This window comes from Leucopleurus acutus (assembly GCF_964270905.1).
Source record: "Leucopleurus acutus genome assembly, chromosome: 15".
Classification (NCBI taxonomy): domain Eukaryota; kingdom Metazoa; phylum Chordata; class Mammalia; order Artiodactyla; family Delphinidae; genus Leucopleurus; species Leucopleurus acutus.
This window is the reverse complement of record NC_139157.1, coordinates 47,260,565-47,280,109: the sequence shown is the minus strand read 5'-3', so window position 1 is coordinate 47,280,109 and position 19,545 is coordinate 47,260,565. Positions and strand designations below refer to the sequence as shown.

Below are 19,545 nucleotides of genomic sequence, written 5' to 3'. Positions count from 1 at the left end.
ATACTGTATGATGTCACATATGTGGAATCTAAAAAATACAACAAACTAGTGAATATAACAAAAAAAGAAGCAGACTCAGAGAGAACAAACTAGTGGTTACCAGTAGGGGGAGGAAAAGGTGGAGGGACAATATAGGGGTAGGGAAATAAGAGGTACAAACTATTAGGTATAAAATAGGCTACATGGGTATATTATACAACATGGGGAATACAGCCAATATTTTATAACAACTATACATGGAGTATAACCTTTAAAAATTGTGAGTCACTATATTTATACCTGTTAACATATTATACAGCAACTATACTTCAATTTAAAAATAAAATAAAATAAAATAGGGATTAAGGTAGGGCTCACTGAGCAGATGACAGTTGGGCAGTCCTAGAAGGCGAAGGAGTTGTCCATGCAGATATTTGGAAGAAGAGTGGTCCAGGCAAGAGGAAAGCTCAAGTGAGGATCTTAGGCAGAAGTGAACATGGCCTGTTTTAGAAATAGCCAGGAGATCAATGGGAGGAGAAGAGTGAGTGAGGGAAAGAGGCCTGGAAAATATAGGGCCTCTTATGACATTGTAGGAACTTGAGCATTTACTCTGAGTGAAGTGGGGGGCCACTTTGAGCAGAGGAGTAACATGATAGCGCATGTTTAAAAGGATCTGGTTGTTGTGCTGAGAATATACTATTGGGCAACAAGGTAAAAGCAGGGAGTCTTCTTGGGAGGCTATTACAGTAATTCATATGGGAGATGATGATGGCTTGGACCAGGATGGGAGCACTGGTACTTGAGTGCATTGTTAACATCTGACCAGGAAGGAGTAGGGAGGGTTAGATTGAAAGAATGAGAAGGAATTAGACTTTCACTTGTAATGAAGGCAAATAGTGTACATGCTAGGAGTAAATGAACGAGAAAGAATAGTCATCAGTGAACACAGTTTAGGACTCAAGAATTTGATGAAAGAGCTGCCCTAGTTAATGCCACAGGTCAACTGTGTGAGTGGTTAAAATGAAGGTCAAGAAAGGAGGGGAAAACAGGGTAAGATCAGAAACTAATAATTTCCATGACTGTGACAGAAACCAGAGATAGTTATGTGAAAGCAAATGATACTAGAGAATTAGCACAATAAATAATATATATTATAAAGTACAGAGTAATTTTAACTACTGTAATGAAAAGTAGTTGGAAGTATGAGTAAAAGCTTATTCAAACTGTTTTTCTGGGAACAAGAAATGATACAACAAATCTGGTAAACTGCAATATCAGATACTACAGGAATCGTATCTTTCATATGTACACAGTTGCAAACAAGAGTAAATTCTATAAAGCATCAGTGTCTAGAATTGTGTGTGTGGAATACAAGGGCAATCAAGAAGTTGGCATGGCATTATCTTTTACCTTTTTATTCTGACTTGTTTCAGGCTTTGAGGAATTTTTTCCTTTTTTGTGAAGGAGAAACAATGGCGAAGACTCAATGGGACACTCATAAAGAGAAGTATGGACCTTTTCAGAATACCGCTGGAAATCTTCGACCTCCACATCTCTATCCAACCTGTGTTTGTAACAGAGGAAAGAAAAACCTTAAAAATGTTGTTTAGAATTACATGATGAAACTATGGCAGTCAAAGAACTTTAGCAATTAAAATGTGTGTGTGTGCACACGTACATGATGGGCCTTTATCCACCAACCACTACCTTAATGAGAACCCTTGAAATGATCATTTAACCAATTAACCAATAACTTTGTACCTGGCACCAGCACATTCTGACAGATGAACATGTTTTCCCTCACCATGCTCTGGATGATGGGGACCTCATCTGTGTTACGTAATCTGTATTAAATTCCTTCCTTGCATGTTTTTGTACTCAGGGGGCCCTCACTGTCTTTGTTAAGTACAAAACAAAAATGGAGCGTACAGAATGGGAGAAGATATTTGCAAATAATATATCTGATAAAGGCTTAATATACAAAATACACAAAGAACTCATACAATTCAACGTAAAAAAAACAAACAACTTGATTAAAAAAGGGGGCAGAGGACCTAAGTAGACATTTCTCCAAAGAAGACATACAGATGGCCAACAGACATGTGAAAAGATGCTCAACAACACTAATCATCGGGGAAATGCAAATTAAACTATAAAGAGATACCACCTCACACCGTCAGAATGCCTGTCATAAAAAAGACAAGATATAACAAGTGTTAGTGAGGATGTGCTAACCCTCAATATAAACTGGTGCAGCCACTATGCAAAGCAGTATGAAGGTTCCCCAAAACATTAAAAATAGAACTGCCATATGATCCAGCAATTCCATTGCTGGGTATTTACAGAAGAAAACAAAAACACTAATTTGAAAAGATATATGTACCCCTATGTTCATTGCAGCATTATTTACAATAGCCACAATATGGAAGCAACCTAAGTGTCTACTGATAGATGAATGGATAAAGATGTGGTATATATATGTATATGGAATATTATTCAGCCACAAAAAATGAAATCTTGCCATGTGTGACATGGATGGATCTAGAGGGTATTATGTTAAGTGAAATAAATCAGATGGAGAAAGACAGATACTACATGACTTCACTTATATGTGGAATCTAAAAAACAAAACAGACAACAAAACAGAAACAGAGCCATAGATACAGACAGCAAATGGGTGGTTGCCAAAGGGGAGGTGAGGGTGCAAAACCGGTGAAGAGGGTTAAGAGGTACAAGCCCCTCTTACAACATAAATAAGCCCCTGGCGTGTAACAAACAGCAAAAGGGATACAGTCGATAATACTGTAATAACGGTATGGGGACAGATGGTTAGCAGACTTATCTTGGTGAGCATTTCATAACATATGCAAATGTCAAATCACTATGTAGTACACCTGAAATTAACATAATACTGTACGTCAACTAAATTTCAATAAAAGAAAAATGATGAAAAAAATGAAGTCATGCATTAAGTTAAAAAAGACTTTCTGAGACCTTTAAGGATGATTTGGGTATGTTGCTCTGTACTATACCATTGATAATAAGTACAGAAATAATCGCATTTAATATTTATAGTTTGCTGTACGCCAGGTGCTTTATGCACATTATCTCATTTAATCCTCATAACAAGTCTACCAGGCAGGCCCTGTTATTATCTGCAATTTGCAGGTGAAGAAATGAAGGCTTACTTAGCCAATGTCATACAGAAATTAAAAGGCAAAACACCTACACACAAACCCAAGTGTGTCAGTTTCTCAAGCACATGCAAGCTTTTAATTACTACCCTCTAATGCCTCTGATATTTCATAGCTCTAAGTTTTAACACCATAAATATTTTCATTATCAACTTGATCTTCTTTATCAATCATGCAGATTTATGAATAATAAAAATATTATACCTGGTAAAGTAGGCATTGCTTATACAGCCAGTGAAATTAGCATACTGGGGACTGATGGGTGAGCCACCAAAGTAGAACTTCTTTTCATCTGCTTGTGTCTGTTCCACTTTTCCTTTGGTAGGGTTCTTACTCCCAAGTCTGCTTTTATCTACTATCAATTCATACCTGTAAGGAAAAAGCTTCTTTAAGCACTACACAGCTAACATTTTACCTCGAGTTCCATTCTAGGTTGCAGGTTTTCTCATGGAATTGAAATGGAACATCTGGTTAATGACAAGATAACAAGTTGCCAAACTCTTCGTGAGACTCAGGATAAAACGGCTGACTACGTCTATAGGCAGAAAAGACTCTCCAAACTATGACTAGAATTTAAACCCATAGAAGCAAGTTCAGATGACTAGTCATCGGCAACTTTTTATTTTTTTTTTTGGTGTGGAAAAATCAGAACATAAATCATGGTGATCATTTAATCACACTTGTGGGAAACTATTTTCATTGTAAAGCACACTGATAGTGATTGGAAATGGTGTCTTGAAAAGACCTATTAATGTTTTTTATAATGGGAGGGCTCCATAGAAGTGGACATAGAACAGCAGCAGTCTACAACGGAAATTTCTTTCTTTTTCCAGAAAGACTTTCTTTTTATGAAAAAGAAACTCAGTATTACATATGTTAAAGATAAAATTATTAGACTTTTTAAAATGTGGCCGTAAATGCAACATTCTCAATTGTTTAATTAAAACCTAATGAAACCAATTATTTGCTGAGCTCCTTCTATGTGCAAAACACTGCACTCCATTTAGTAAGTGCTATGTGCAGGTACTTCTCTCAAGGAGATTATAGCTTATGGTTTCACTGGGAAAAAAACTTTACATACCTGTTAGTTAATTTTATAGTGATTTATTTGGCATGTCTTAAAAATTAATATCAATTTTTTAAAAAGAAGGTAAGTTGTTCCTTCTATCATTTTTTTAAACACTATAAAAGTAATAGTATAGGGCTTCCCTGGTGGCGCAGTGGTTGGGAGTCCGCCTGCCGATGCAGGGGACACGGGTTCGTGCCCCGGTCCGGGAGGATCCCACATGCCGCGGAGCGGCTGGGCCCGTGAGCCATGGCCGCTGAGCCTACGCGTCCGGAGCCTGTGCTCCACAACGGGAGAGGCCACAACAGTGGGAGGCCCACGTACCGCAAAAAAAAAAAAAAAAAAAAAAAAAAAGTAATAGTATAGCCTATTATTCACAGTGGTCACTGGACAGAATCATGCCCTACAGATAAAGCCATCTGGTAGAAAGAAAATAAAGTGAGGAGCTGTACCTTGCAGGGGAGACAGAGGTAATGATGAAGTGGGACAGCCCGTCATTATACTGCTTATCTGCCGACTGCACCTTGATTCCCTTTACATCCATGATCACAGTGCCATTATCCAATGAAATGGAGAACACGTCTGACTGAAATGCAAGCACAGATTTTTTAACTAGGGAGGCCAGGTATCCAAAAGATGGACACGTCTTCAACACTTACTTAATGGGACTGCTTAAAGGAACACCCATCGTGTGGGAAATTTGCTTGAAAAATAATTTCTATGAACAACAACAACAAAATACTCTATTGCTTGTATTGGTGTTACCTATAAAATCAGATACATTTCAATGGAAAGAGGAATTTCCTGTATTTTGAACTGAAAATTTCAGGTGATTTTGTCATGCTAAGTAGTTGTCATCCCAGCATCAGTTACTTTCTTAACTCAGGCATTTCTATTCTGTCATCAGTCTCACTTTTGAAAAGGCAATATTTGAATTTCCTTGGGGATGTAGCTAGATGACCAGGCATGGGTTAATTTGCTAATGTGGCTTTTAAAAATGTTTCACTTTTCATCTACAGAGGCAGAAAAATTTTAAAATAGCAGAAGTTAACATCGTTTTCTGAATTTGCTTATTGCTTGTCTTAAAATATTGGCAAAATGATAATCTTCCTTCTCTTCCCTATGTGGGCATCAACCTCTACAGTTAGCCCTCAACATAACTACTTTTTGTGGACAAAAGGTATTATTTAACTAACCATGGTAATCTGAGGCAGGTTTGGTGGCAGAGGTCCTACAAAGTGTTTTGGGTAAATTCTCACAGATGCTACTGATTTAAATTGGATATAAATGTGACAGATACAAGGTAATAAGAATGAAAAGTAAAAGCTGCTTTTATAAATCATATTATGACTTGGTCCATCAGTGTATATATTGGTGATGACCTTTTCAGAGATAAATCAGTTAGAACTTAAGGTCACCAAACTTTTACAAACCTTATTGTATTCTCAACACAGCATATCTTTATAAGCTGAGCTACAGTGTTCTATACCAAATTCAAGAACTATTTCACAAACTGAATCACACATGAGTTTGTATATATACACAGAGGTTCTTAACATTTTTTGTGCTATGCACTCTTTTGGCAGTTTGGTGATACATATGGACCCCTTCATAAAATATTTTAAAATCACTGAACAAAATATGTAGGAATACAAAGGAAACCAATTACATTGAAATACAGTTTCAAAATATTGAAACAATAAATATGTGATATAGTTATATATGTACTTCTACATTAAGGCACTAAATAATAAAATCTATTAGCAGATCTAATAACTACTGCAATTTAGAAGTAGCAATGAGCAAAAATATTTTGAGATACCTGTGACTACTATAATGTGCAATGAAAAATACCTGTGATTTCTATTAATGACAAAGTGACAGGTACTGCTAATATTACTGTGGTTTGTTGCCAACATTCACAATTGAAGAAAATGCTAAATTGTAGTTAGAGAAAATAAAGTTGTAATTTTTTCTCACCTAGTTCACAGACCCACTGAATTCTTTCCATGAACCCCTGAGAGGTGGGTCTATGAAGCCCAGGTTAAAAACTCCTCATATACAACATATATAATATTTTACAAAGTGTCGGAAATGAGACATTTGTGTGTGTACACGAGTCAAAATTAATCTGAATTGAAAATCACTTTTAAGGTGCTTAAAAGTATTTTTAACAGACAAAACAATTGCCACAAAGAAGATTCCACAGGGAAAAACAAATACTTACCCCTGAAGCATAATAGAACAGTAACCCGTTTGGCTGTAATGTTCGGAAATTAAAACCTCCCTCAAAGCCATCAAAAAAAGATATTTTCTGAATTGAAGCAATGAAACTCTGTCCATTGAAATATGCTCTGCGAGATATCTGTGTGCCAAAGAAAGTAGGAATACAGTGTTTGGATAATTGTCAAAAAGCTTAAAATGCCCATTTCTTACATACCAAAGGCCTTATCTGCTAGTTCCTATGTTAATAGTTATGTTTTAATTTCTGGTTTATACTGGAATTCAGGCATGCTAGCCTTCCTTCTGTATGCCTCTAAAAGATGGGGTTTCAGCTCCCCTACTTCCTCCACCATGAGTGAGTGAAGATGCTCACGCAGCCTCTCTGGGCTTTGGTAGCCCCAACCATTGAAAAGTGAAGCAACTGGACAAGTCACAGAGGATCCCCACAAGCCTTTTTAGCTTAATGATTCTTCTTTCCACTGGTGGCAGAAAAGAGCCCAAGGTGTACACAGGATTACAGAGAAAAGAGCTTTTTCAGCTTTTAAGAGCAGTAAATTTCTTGTCTATTTATTAAAAACCTTTTGATCGTGTACTTACAAGAGAGTCTTCTGGGCATCCATAACCAACTCCCAGGGTTTCTGTCTGTTCTAATAAATTGAAATCTTTCTTTTGGAACTGGAAACCCTTCATACATCCTCTGAAATTGATATCCAGGGGAAGGTGTACTCTTAGGGTCCTGGAAAAGAAAATTAGTCTTTACTGATATAGCCATGATGATGATGGTAGTGGTGGTGATGATGATGTTACCCTACATATGTAGGATATAAAAATTTGATTTTATTTATAGTTATTTTTAATAGCTGTATAATTATTCATATTCTCATACCTTCTTTCATAAGCACACAGTAATGTCTAATCTTTGCATACAGAACAGCTTTATTCTGCACGAAGCCAATTTGTTTACTTCTTTATAATTTTCAAGATCCTTTAACTTACATTAGCTCATTTTATCTCTATAACAATTCAGTGATATAGATGGTGATGTTATTATTTCCCTTTTACAGATGATTAATAGGTTGAACCATAATGAACTGACATATGTATGGGTCAAAAATTGGCAGTTTCACATGGTTTACCTATAAAGTGAAACTGAGAAATATTAAGTAATTTTTTTTAATGTCACAAGTGGTAAGTTAGGATTTGAACCCGGGTCTTCAGTCTTCCACTAATCCACTTGGGTCATGAACTCATTTACTTGTCCTTAATGTATCTGCAACACACTAATCAACTAAGGCTAGAGAAGTTTTTAGTGAACGCTGGGCCTCTGGAGCAATAGGAAAGTGAGAAATCCTTTATCTTTAAGATTAAGGATGGCATTTTGCTCAAAACTGTAATCCTAGCACCCATCATTATGGCTAAGATAGGAAGTGCCCAAGAACACATTATTGGGTATTGTATGAATATGAAGTTAATTTTGAGCAAGTTACAATGACTTCCATGTATTTTAGGTGAACACTGGCCAAATTAAGGGGTAACAGTCCCACTTTACTCTGCTCTGACAAGATCATACCTGCATGATCATGCTAATTGACAGACTGAGGTGCACATACAGCAACCATAATGGTTAAATATCCCATGTGGCATGGCTGAAGGAATTGAAGAGGATATTTAGTTTGGAAAGGAAGCTTACGGTTGGGGCCTCATCCCAGAACAATTAGAATTTCTGGAGAATGGTCATGGGTAACGATGTTTATAAAAGTTCTCTAGTTTATTCTAATGTGAAGCAGGGTTGAGAGTGACTGGACTGGAATATCCTGAAGTTGTCTCTCAGTTTTAAGAGTCTCTGATGCTATGAACTGATGGTAATGAGACAGCTGAAATTTTGAATATATTAATGTTTCATTATACTTAATTCACAACCCCCACAGGCTTAAAATTTTTGTTTACCCTAAGATGCTATTTGAGAGTTCAAATAAGTCTAAATTAATACTAAAACAAAAGTAAATGAACACAACGCTTCTTTGTTTTCACATAATACACATGCTCCACCTTTCCTCTTGCGGATAAGAAATACTGCATTAGACTATGTTCTAAGAGTAATAACTAATTAAAGAAATCTGTAGATCACATCTACTAGATGACAATTTAAGGGGGTCATGAGGACTAGCTGCACAGGGCCCACGGGTGAATGGCTGTGTGTGTGCTTCTGTAAACGTGTACAAAAATAGTAGGTGGGAATGCTCAAACATTTACTACACCTCTCCTGGATGTTGAATCCTCAGCCCAGTGCTTCGTTAGGAACAAGCAGCTTAACAACAGCAAAAAAGCTTACCTTGATTCTAAGATTTCTGGGGGAGCTCCTCCAATGTATATGTCTGTAAAAGGTATTTTCATCTTTTCATTGTCCATGCTCTTGACATGTCGTCTATCAACTACCAAAATCATTTTCTTATCATTGTGGTAAATGATTGAGATCTGGGAGAAATAGTGCATAGTAAGTTGATCACTGCTTAACAATCACCTTTTTGAAGACTGCTATATATTTTAATTATTCTGGTTGTAAGAGCTGGGCCTCCATGTTCTTATGCTTGTTTGTTCACAAAGTGGGGAATAAGATCTTCCTTTCTTACTCACAGACATGAAAACTCTTTCTTACATAACCAGAAGTTCATATTTGCTGGAGAAGGGTTTCCATATGGAGATAGGGCTAGCCCAAGAAAAATTTTGCTATGAGACCAACTGTTTTATTTTGCCCCTCTGAGGGGATTCAGGAAAAAAATTATAAACAGTTACCTTCTGGGCCCTGGACTGAATGCTGCCAGGTGTCATTTTTTGGTGGTGTAGTGAGATGCTTTAATGAATGTGGGAAAATGCCAGTCAGAGAAATAGTTAAAATATTCTTTGTAAACCATCCTCATGAAGGCTATGGACTTTGAACTGAAAAGAGAAATATAGCCTCTAGTCTCTGCATTTCAGTTCAACTTAAAAGATATTATGCCTTTTATATATTTTATTAAAGTGTAGATTTAAAGTAGTTGTTAGTGAAAATAGAAGAAATATATTATCAGTATACTTCACATCTGTTCAGGACTGAAGAGCACTCTTTGTGGGTTTTCTTTATAAGAAAATCTGTGTTAGTATTTTCTAAGTTTTGGATAAATGGTTTAAAAGGAAATGATTTACTTATATCTACTCTTTTTACATTTAATGGGACTCAAGGAAAAAGCAAAAAAATGGCTGTGTATCTACACTCTCATTTTCAACAAATGTATAGAAGTGCCATCATAATCAAGAGATAGAGTATTAATGGGAGTCTTTTGATCAATGAAGCAATTAAAATGAATCTTCACTGACTCTTTTATTAGAAACTCCAATATGGGACTTCCCTTGTAGCACAGTGGTTAAGAATCCACCTGCCAATGCAGGGGACATGGGTTCGATCCCTGGTCTGGGAAGATTCCACATGCCGCAGAGCTACTAAGCCCGTGTGCCACAACTACTGAGCCTGTGTGCCACAACTACTGAAGCCCGTGCACATACAGCCTGTGCTCTGCAACAAGAGAAGCCACCGCAATGAGAAGCCTGCACACCTCAATGAAGAGCAGCCCCCGCTCATGGCAACTAGAGAAAGCCTGTGCACAGCAAAGAAGAACCAACGCAGCCAAAAATAGATAAATAAATTTATTAAAACAAACCAACTCCAATATGATAAAATATCCATTCTTTTAAAGCAAATGTTATCCTGGAGTTGAGTAGGTGAGGGCCTTTCACTTGGTTTTTATATGTGAAGGTGTTCAGTTTAATTACTTTCTCACCTATCTCATTTGACCATCTGATTAGATCAGTAGATCTAAATACAAATAAAACAAAACAAAATACTCAAACTGCAACCATCAGTACCTCATGGTATTTTGCATCATTAATTTGAGCTTTCTTCATTGTGTCTTCAAGATGCACAGGGCCGTTGCTAAACCCAAAGTCATAGGACACATGTAGGTAACCATTGCGCATTTCCAGGCTGAAAAACATACTCTGTGGAGAAGACAAAAAGTTATAAGATGTGAGCGTCTGCTATTATGAAAGAGAAGGTTTAGCTGAATTTGAGAAATAACACTGTATTCTTTATTATTGAAACTGTTTGCAGACTAAAGAAGTCTCATGATATTCTTATTATGAAATAAAAATCACAACTACATCCATATCAGCAGTTATGTCTCATTTATACACCAAAATTTTAATATTTATCTACAATTTAAAACAACTATCTTCTATTGTTTTTTATTTACTTTGTGAATTAATGAAATTTAAAATTTACCTTATTGACCTTTAACAATCTTGAAAACAGAGTATTATAGACCATATGTATTCAAACTGCCCTTCTTTAAGGCAACATTTCAAAGTTATAACAGGCCAATAGATGTGATTACATTTCACTTTAAGAGCAAAATTGGTAACATTGAAAAAGAATTCCAAGGTATGCTGAAAAGAATCTTAGAAAATTATCAGCAAATATGGACCTAAGAAAAAGAGGGCCATTCCTGTGTTATTTTGAAACACTGGAGTTACGTAGATAAATACGGAATTATTACGCACTTGGACCATGTGATATTCAAGAACCAAAGTAATTCTGTAACACTCAAGTAATTTACTGGTCAGGATTGCTTGTTTTAGAAGATAGTTCATAGACACAAGAATTCAATGGATTTTCGGGACTTCCCTGATGGTCCGGTGGTTAAGACTCTGCACTTCCAATGCACGGGGGTGCAGGTTTGATACCTGGTCAGGGAGCTAAGATCCCACATGCCTCTCAGCCAAAAAACCAAAACATAAAAACAGAAGCAATATTGTAACAAATTCAATAAAGACTGAAAAAAAAAAAAGAAGAATTCAATGGAGTTGAAAAATAAAGTATTATGGAAAGTCCCTATTTCACAGAAAGTGATCTTTTGGGCAGAATTTATATACTCTTGAGAATGTGGAACAAAATCCACTGAGGTATAGAAAGAAAATATTTCAACTTCTATTTATACTCATTTTAAAACTCTAAAATAGAGAAAGCAGCTAACTTTTAATATTTAATACGTGGATTGACTCTGGGTCTTCATTTTGTCCTTTGGATGGATTTTCATGGGATTTAGATTCACACAGTATGTGAGGCTTTGAGAATGAAGTTCCACACTTGAAGGCAGGCCATGGCCCCCCACTCATTTCTTTCTGTTTAGCCTATTGCAATTATTGATGTTTATGTGTGCCTGGTTACATGGATTTATGAGTGAGGTCACTTAATAATAGACTATTTACAGTAATTTTCTACTGAGATACAGTGATGTGAAAATATTTTGAGACATGTAGATGTTTGCAGATTATTTCCTGTAAGTTACTAAAAATGCTGTTAAGTTTCAAGAGAGTTACACATTTTCCTTATAAAATGAATTATTCTAAATTTATTGACCTTCATTTGTGATGACAAATGTCTTTTAGTAGTATAAAACCTACTAGCTACTAAAAAAAACATACTTGATCTGTAATTTCAAGGTAGGGGCACTGTAACAATGGATGAGAAACTATTTTGGCAGGGAAGAAAGTTGTACTCTGGAGAGATGGTTTTTTTTAAAAAAATTATGTATGTATGTATGTATGTATGTATGTATTTATTTATTTATGGCTGCATTGGGTCTTAGTTGCTGCACGCGGGCTTTCTCTAGTTGTGGCAAGCAGGAGCTGCTCTTCATTGCACTGTGTGGGCTTCTCATTGCGGTGGCTTCTCTTGTTGTGGAGTACGGGCTCTAGGTGCACGGGCTTCAGTAGTTGTGGCACATGGGCTCAGCAGTTGTGGCTTGTGGGCTCTAGAGCACAGGCTCAGTAGTTGTAGTGCAGGGGCTTAGCTGCTCCGCGGCATGTGGGATCTTCCTGGACCAGGGCTCAAACCCACGTCCCCTGCATTGGCAGGCGGATTCTTAACCACTGTGCCACCAGGGAAGCCCTGGGGAGATGGTTTTTAAAAATGTATATGGAAAAGTTTTCTATTGGTAAGTAAATTTGTTGATGAAAAGAATGTAAGTATACTACCATAAAAACTCTCATATCTGCACTATTAAAACATTTCTGGAAAGAAATTTCTAACCTGTTTAAAAGTCTTTCAAATGAAGATTTTTAATGGTCTTGAATTCCTTTGTTAAAGTTTACAAAATGATACAATATCTGATTACCTTGCAAGAACTGACATCAGGAAAGATGAAAATCTGCCAGCTGAATTTCAAAGACAACTTTTGCCAATTGGTGAATGAGACTGAATAACCATACCATGATTTAGTAAGCACAGCCAATCATATATTTCCTACATATTTATTTATATGAGGTATCTTGTCTAGTTATGATAGCCAATAGAACTTAGTATTGAAATAAACTGGACTCAGGACAAAACTTGTATCACAATGCGTTTAATGAGACTTTCAAAAATACTTAAGCATGTTTAATTACACTGTTCTCACTAACACTGCCATTAATAATTCTTGTATCATTAGCAAAATAAAATTAATTTTATTTTACTTCATCTTTATTTTAAAATTGTATTTATTTTTATTCAGTTTTTATATAAATTATCTTTTTCCTAGTTTTGAATATTATATTCATATGTAGTATATGTATATCATTAATAAATAAAGAGATATATGTGTGTGTGTATATACACACACACACACACACACACACACACACACACACACACATATATTAAGCATGCAAACTTCTTTTTAACTGATTAGGGCATATGATTTAAAAAGTCAGTGCTAAATTTCTGTAGACACATGCTCGCCTAAATCTTGGTGCTGATTTTCCTTAAAGTTCCCTTAGTTTATTAAAGGGGTTATATTTAATATACATCCAAAAACGTACTGCAGGGAAATGCATCTCATGGCTGCTTTTACTTACTGCTGACATCATTTCCCTGAAGGGAAAAAAACCCAATTTTGCTTTCTAAGCTAAAACTTCAGTTTGATGGCATGACACACTCAACCTGGGAAGGTTCCTAGAAACATGCACAGCAGAAAGTAAAGGCAACAAGGGAGAAGATGTAGGATTTTTATTTTTACTCACTCCATTGACCATCAGGAGCACAAGGCCGTTGTCAGCTGGTGTTCTAACTTCTATGTCAAAGCGAGTCACCTGACCGAATTTCCCTCTCCTTGTGATATCCCTCACCACGGCATAACTAGAACCATCGAAAAAATAGCTGGCAGCCCGACTCTGAGTAAAGGCCAGTTTATCTCTGAAATAAAAATACAAGGATCATATCAATATGACAGCTTCTGTTATGCTTTTCAAATGAGGCCCTTTTAACCCATTCTCACGACATTTTTCATGGGCCTTAATAGCATTTAAATGAAGTCCTGATGTCTGCATGGGAGACACAAAGAAGCATTTAAACAAATTGTTTGTAATGGATTTTTTTTCTCTACCCTATGTGCTAAGATAACAGAAGGTTCCAGTGAGACCCCAGTCTCTGGAATCTGAAACCGAAGCTGCAAACAAGTAGTTTAACACTTTTAATAATAGTGCATGCTCATTATGATAGAGAAGAACTGAAAAGTTGTGTGCAAGCATGACTATTATGCAGTTTCAAAACTGGTTTCCCCCCAAAAAAGATTGAAAACCTGAATATTTACCCACACTTGTCTCATCTGCAGCTCTTGCCTGGCTATCAAATTTTTAGTACTCTTAACACGTTCTTACCTGGCACAGGGCACTGATTTGGAGGGATCCATATTATAGATGTGCTTAAAGTTGTACAAGCTGATCACATCATTGTTCAAAGTGGCCAATTCCAGGCAGCCAACGAAGCCAGGCAGGTTTAAGCTGGCAGGGAGCTGTGAAACAAGGTGAAGTCAACTGTGCCATGACCACATCTCATCCAGTCCACACAGATCAGGCAGTGAGACAACAGTAGGTCAAGGGGACCTTCCCACTGATAGAAATATCTTTCTAGACCTGAGTTTGTGTCTATTCTATGCTAAACCATCTAGAATAACAAAGATTTTTCAGTTGTCCATATCTTAGCAGAGAGGGTGGGGTTTATTGAGCATATAATATGTGCCAGTCACACACCTGACTGTGGATTCATGACCAAAGTCAATCCTTACACCAGCTCTGTGAGGTAGGTATTCCTGTCCTCACATAAAGAGAGGGTAAGTAATTCTCAGAGAGGTTCAATAATGTGCCTCTCACTAGTGAGTAACAGTTCTGCAACTGAAATCCTGGATCAACTCCCTGTCTTCCTGGGCCTTTCCTGTATCTGCCCTTCAACAGGTCTCATCTCCCCTCCTAGACCCCACCCCCTCCCTCATCCTAGGTATTTCATTTCATGCCTGTATATTAGCTGAGATAACGGAATTTTTGAAACTGTCGTCTGTAAACCTGAAGACTAGCTATAAACCCACAAGGTACAGACATTCCTGCAGTAGGTGGGGGTAATTAATTACATATGCATGTATCAGAATGAAATAAATTGATATTCAAGTGTTAGATATAGCTTGCAAGTATTTGACACTATGAAAATATGGGTAGCACAGACCAGATTTAAGCAGCAGATTTATAGATCCTAATTCAGAATTCTACCACCCACTGAGCTAAACTCTTTTTTTTAAGATATTAAGGTTTCCATCCAAGCGCTGAATCACTGTAGGCTTTATGGACTTCTAAAAACAATCACTGTAGATTTGCAATAAGTCAAAATATAGCTGGATAGCTCACCTTGAAGTTTGAAGGCACGCCACCAACATAAAACACAGTGTCCTCAGGATCCAGATCCAACAAGGAGTCATCTCCCGCAAATTCCCCCTTTTTAATAAACTTTTCTTCTGCGGTGCTACTTAGACTTGGGACTGTTAAAAACACCTTTCCGTGTTTTCCTACCCTGTTCAGATAAAGAATTTTCACTCTTTATTAGCCAGATAATTTGTAGAAAATATGTTTTTTTTTTTTGTTTTGCGATACACGGGCCTCTCACTGTTGTGGCCTCTCCCGTTGCGGAGCACAGGCTCCGGATGCGCAGGCTCAGCGGCCATGGCTCACGGGCCCAGCCACTCCACGGCATGTGGGATCTTCTCGGACCGGGGCACGAACCCGTGTCCCCTGCATCGGCAGGCGGACTCTCAACCACTGAGCCACCAGGGAAGCCTGAAAATATGTTTGTTTTTTATTTAAATGTCAAAATGTGAATGTCCCTTCATCACAGAATTGGTGATTTGATTTTGTCACTTTCATGAGCATTTATATAATGTCAACAATCAAAGGGAAAGGGAAAAAAAGACATTCCATCTTGGAATCAATTCATGGATTGGCCAGATTAAAAAAATCTAATAATCAGATTGCTCTTTAGAAGTGATGACTATTCTTTCTAATTTTTTGTTTTCCACTAAGGTATTTGTGAAGGAGTACAGGAATAATGGAAGAAAGAGGAGCAACATCCATAGAAAGACTGTGTGTGTGTGTGCGTGCGTGAGTGCATTCAACAGATTTTTTATGAAATTTGCAGATGAGCCCTGTGTCACGGATTCACCTTACCTTTCAATCTTGACAATGCTGAAGTAAGCAGGCCAGGAACTGACAGGCTTGGAGTCCAGGGGAATCTCTACATCCTTAGTTCCCAAATTATAAACGTACACCAGGTTATCATTTTTGATTGCAAGACCCATGTACTCTTTTTTGGCCTGAAATGTCAAGAAGTCTCTTAAATAAAATCCATATGAATGAATATCATCTTTCGTTCTCATTTCTTTAAAAGACAATTAGCAATCCAGATGCTTGGCTGTATATAAGGCATGTCTGGCTTGAATTATTACCAAAGTGCCCATTAGACTGGGCAGCGCCTCGTTCTTTGCAGCCTCCCTGTGGCTGCATCAGTGTGCTGCCCCTCCCCCCAATCCCTCCATGCCTGTCCAAATATACCTTGGGCAGGAAGGCAAGCAACTGTGGGCTTGTGGACATTTGATGGCTGTCAGGAGTGTGCTAACCTTGTTTGGTTAATCTGGGGATATAATGCAGCCTGGCAATACCGATTGCTATGCACCTTCAAAGCAGGGTTCAGCATTAAACATAATAGGCCTCTGTACTTTGGGTGTCTTTGAAATGCTGCATTCAGACTCCTCAGAGTTAGCAGTGTGAGGCCGATATGAAGAAACCACAGAAATATCCCACACAGAGAAGAAATTACTTGTCCTAAAGTCACTACTTTAGTCTTGGCCTTAAAATGGTCTATACCTTTTGAGGTGCTAGAATAGAAATTTTGTTTATTTGCACAGGTAGCTTTGTTTTAAGGCAAGAGAAAAAGCACTTATCTTTCCTTTCAACATTATTCCATCATTTACAACCACATGCTCTTACGTTTTTGCTTCCGAGGTATAGGACGAACTGATCTGCAGTCCCACCCAGCTCTGGTTGCTTCACAGGAGGAGGCTTCATGTACAGGCTCAGGGACGTAAAGGTCTTTAAGTCATCCATTCTGGCTTTGGGATGCACTTCGACTGCCGACTGACCATCAAACATCATGGAGACTTGGATCTGGAGTTACAAAATTATTCCATTAAAAGTACTCCGCAGAAATGGGCATAGTGCTTTCCCATGGTTCTCAATGGGCTTCCCTCATTCCTTATGAGGTCTCTGAGCTTTACCCGTGACCTCCAAGCCTTTGTTTACTTATGTCCTCAACTTGTTGGAGAAAGGATTTAAGGAAGATAATACAGTTTAAATTTAAAGTGAGGTGAAAGAAAGCAGAACAAAAAGGTGACAAAGTAGGTCTAAGAATGAGGATAAATATGCATTCCACAATGGGTTAAGGTGAACTAAACAGCTTGAAGGGATACTTGGTCAGTTATACAATTCACAAGGCCCATAAAATTAACAACTAATTGATCAGGAGAATAATAACTAATCTTGGGTACTAATATAGCTAGGACCTTTTCCCTAGGGTCTTCAAAAGAGGAGCATGGGGTGAGGCTGTGAGCAATATCCTTGATCATGTCTGGACAGTTGGGAGGGGTCTAGAGGCCAGCTTTGAAGTCTTAGATGGGGTCTTAAAACCTGGCTCTGCCACTTACTAGCTATGGAACCATGAGCAAATCACTTAACCTGTAGTTTCCTCATCTGTAAAATGAGGACAATAAATTTGTTATGAGAATGAAACCAGATAACTGTAAAGTGTTTTCCAGTGCCTGGCTTTATCATTATAATAACTGTAGTGATGAGTTCATTAAGATGTTTCTTATAATGATCCTTAGAAAGGCATCACAACAAAGCAGGATTTAGTAAATACATTTCTAAGAGGCCCAATATAACGTGCTGAACTGGTCTGATTCGAGGTGATTTTCAGAGTATTAATAAGTAGGTGGACTGTGTATATTCATGTCGTTTATGCAAATATTTATGAATAAATAGATGTATTACATAACTGAATAATATTAATTTGATTAATACTGATGGTCAGTGAGTTCAAGATTATATTTCCAAGTGCCTAGAGTGCAGCTGTCTTATGTTGCCAGTTGAGTAAAGCACAATAAATCTTAATGAACAATCAAGCAGTGTATGGGATTAAAGTTCCTTTGTAAAAACTGAGAGTTTGAAAAAGATGTATATATGCATAGAAAACATCTCCCTTTGGGGAGCTGTGTGGGCCCCAAAGGCATTGCCAAGACTCTCTTCAGAAAATGGTTTCAGGTGATTAAGGCCCCCAAATTCTACCCCATAGAAATAAAACTACCAGAAGGCATTCACAGAAACCTAGCATTGGAAATGCCACTTCTTGACAATAAATCTTTTTTGAAATGTTCTTCAAGGTATCTAAAAAAGGTGATTTGTGGGGTGGGACCAATTATCATATATCATTTAAAAGTTGGGGGCTTCCCTGGTGGCGCAGTGGTTGAGAGTTCGCCTGCCGATGCAGGGGACACGGGTTTGTGCCCCGGTCCGGGAAGATCCCACATGCCGCGGAGCAGCTGGGCCCGTGAGCCATGGCTGCTGAGCCTGTGCGTCCGGAGCCTGTGCTCCGCAACGGGAGAGGACACAACAGTGAGAGGCCCGCATACCGCAAAAAAGAAAAAAAAAAAAAGTTGGGTATATTTACCAATAATAATTTCCTTCATTACAAAATAGTTGATTTCCAGTTCTTAATTCTGTCAGTAATTAGGACCAACAGTCTGTTCAGGCTGACTCTCAATTGAAAAAATAAAACCATATAATTTGGTTGTAAAAAATAATGCTGGTCTATAAATTAATAAAAAACAAATTAGAAAGGGGGCCAAGAAGAAGCCATGTTTTGCCACACTGAAAACGTTAATTGCTGTGTCAGGATATTTCCCACTAATGCCAGCACTAGTTATGGTGTTGTGTTGCTTCTGTATAGCATCTCAGGATGAGGTCTTTGTTGAAATTGTTCAGTTTAGCTGCTATGTGTTAAGCCTGTAGAGAGGTCAGTAAAAGCTTCATATCATCTATGTTGCACTAGAGAATTCTTTGAAGAGGTAGATGAGCAAGATTATTCCATATAGTAACTGCACAAAGACAGCTGTTAGGATAATGAATAATAATAATAATAAAAAAATTGAGTCTTTTAGTGGGGTTAGCTTTCCTTGATTCCTTTTGCTCTACGAGCTTTGTTGACTAGGTTAAATGTGTGCTTCTTAATCTTGGTTACACATTAGAATCACTGAGGAGCTTCAAAAAAATACAGGTTCTGAGCCCTTCCTCTAGAGAGCATTGAGTATTGCTTTGAGGTTGGGACCAGGAATTGGTTTGGTTTTCAAAGCTCCTCATGTGATTCTAATGAACGGATGGAGCTGAGAACTACCAAGTTGGATAATATAGTAGAAAGTTTCCAGCTCTGGAAGCTGCCCAAGGAGCCTGAGCTCAGCCTCATGCTATCATTATCACCCAGTGACTGATGACGACTCCTTTCACTGGTTACCTTGCTGGCAACGCTTCTGGTCTGAGCAATGAGCTCTCGGATCCTCTGGATGCTGGCAGAAACGTTGCTTGCAGGTCGCTTCTGCTCTACCGTGCGAAGCTGATCCAGGAGCTGAGGGACAACTTCTG

General features: G+C 37.7%; 1 protein-coding gene across 2 annotated transcripts in view; it reads right to left on the bottom strand.

Moving 5' to 3' along the window:
• Positions 1–19,545, bottom strand: part of LAMA4 (laminin subunit alpha 4) — a 150,524-nt gene that overhangs the window by 15,731 nt on the left and 115,248 nt on the right. For both annotated transcript variants that reach the window (XM_082855560.1, XM_082855561.1), the window contains exons 18-30: positions 19,418–19,542; positions 16,843–17,019; positions 16,024–16,169; positions 15,211–15,373; positions 14,194–14,327; positions 13,558–13,729; positions 10,363–10,494; positions 8,795–8,937; positions 7,060–7,198; positions 6,467–6,604; positions 4,692–4,825; positions 3,378–3,542; positions 1,390–1,543 (exon numbers count right to left, since the gene is read on the bottom strand). In XM_082855560.1, the coding sequence (XP_082711686.1) occupies positions 1,390–1,543; positions 3,378–3,542; positions 4,692–4,825; positions 6,467–6,604; positions 7,060–7,198; positions 8,795–8,937; positions 10,363–10,494; positions 13,558–13,729; positions 14,194–14,327; positions 15,211–15,373; positions 16,024–16,169; positions 16,843–17,019; positions 19,418–19,542 (1,922 nt within the window). The remainder of the gene's footprint in view (positions 1–1,389; positions 1,544–3,377; positions 3,543–4,691; positions 4,826–6,466; positions 6,605–7,059; positions 7,199–8,794; positions 8,938–10,362; positions 10,495–13,557; positions 13,730–14,193; positions 14,328–15,210; positions 15,374–16,023; positions 16,170–16,842; positions 17,020–19,417; positions 19,543–19,545) is intronic.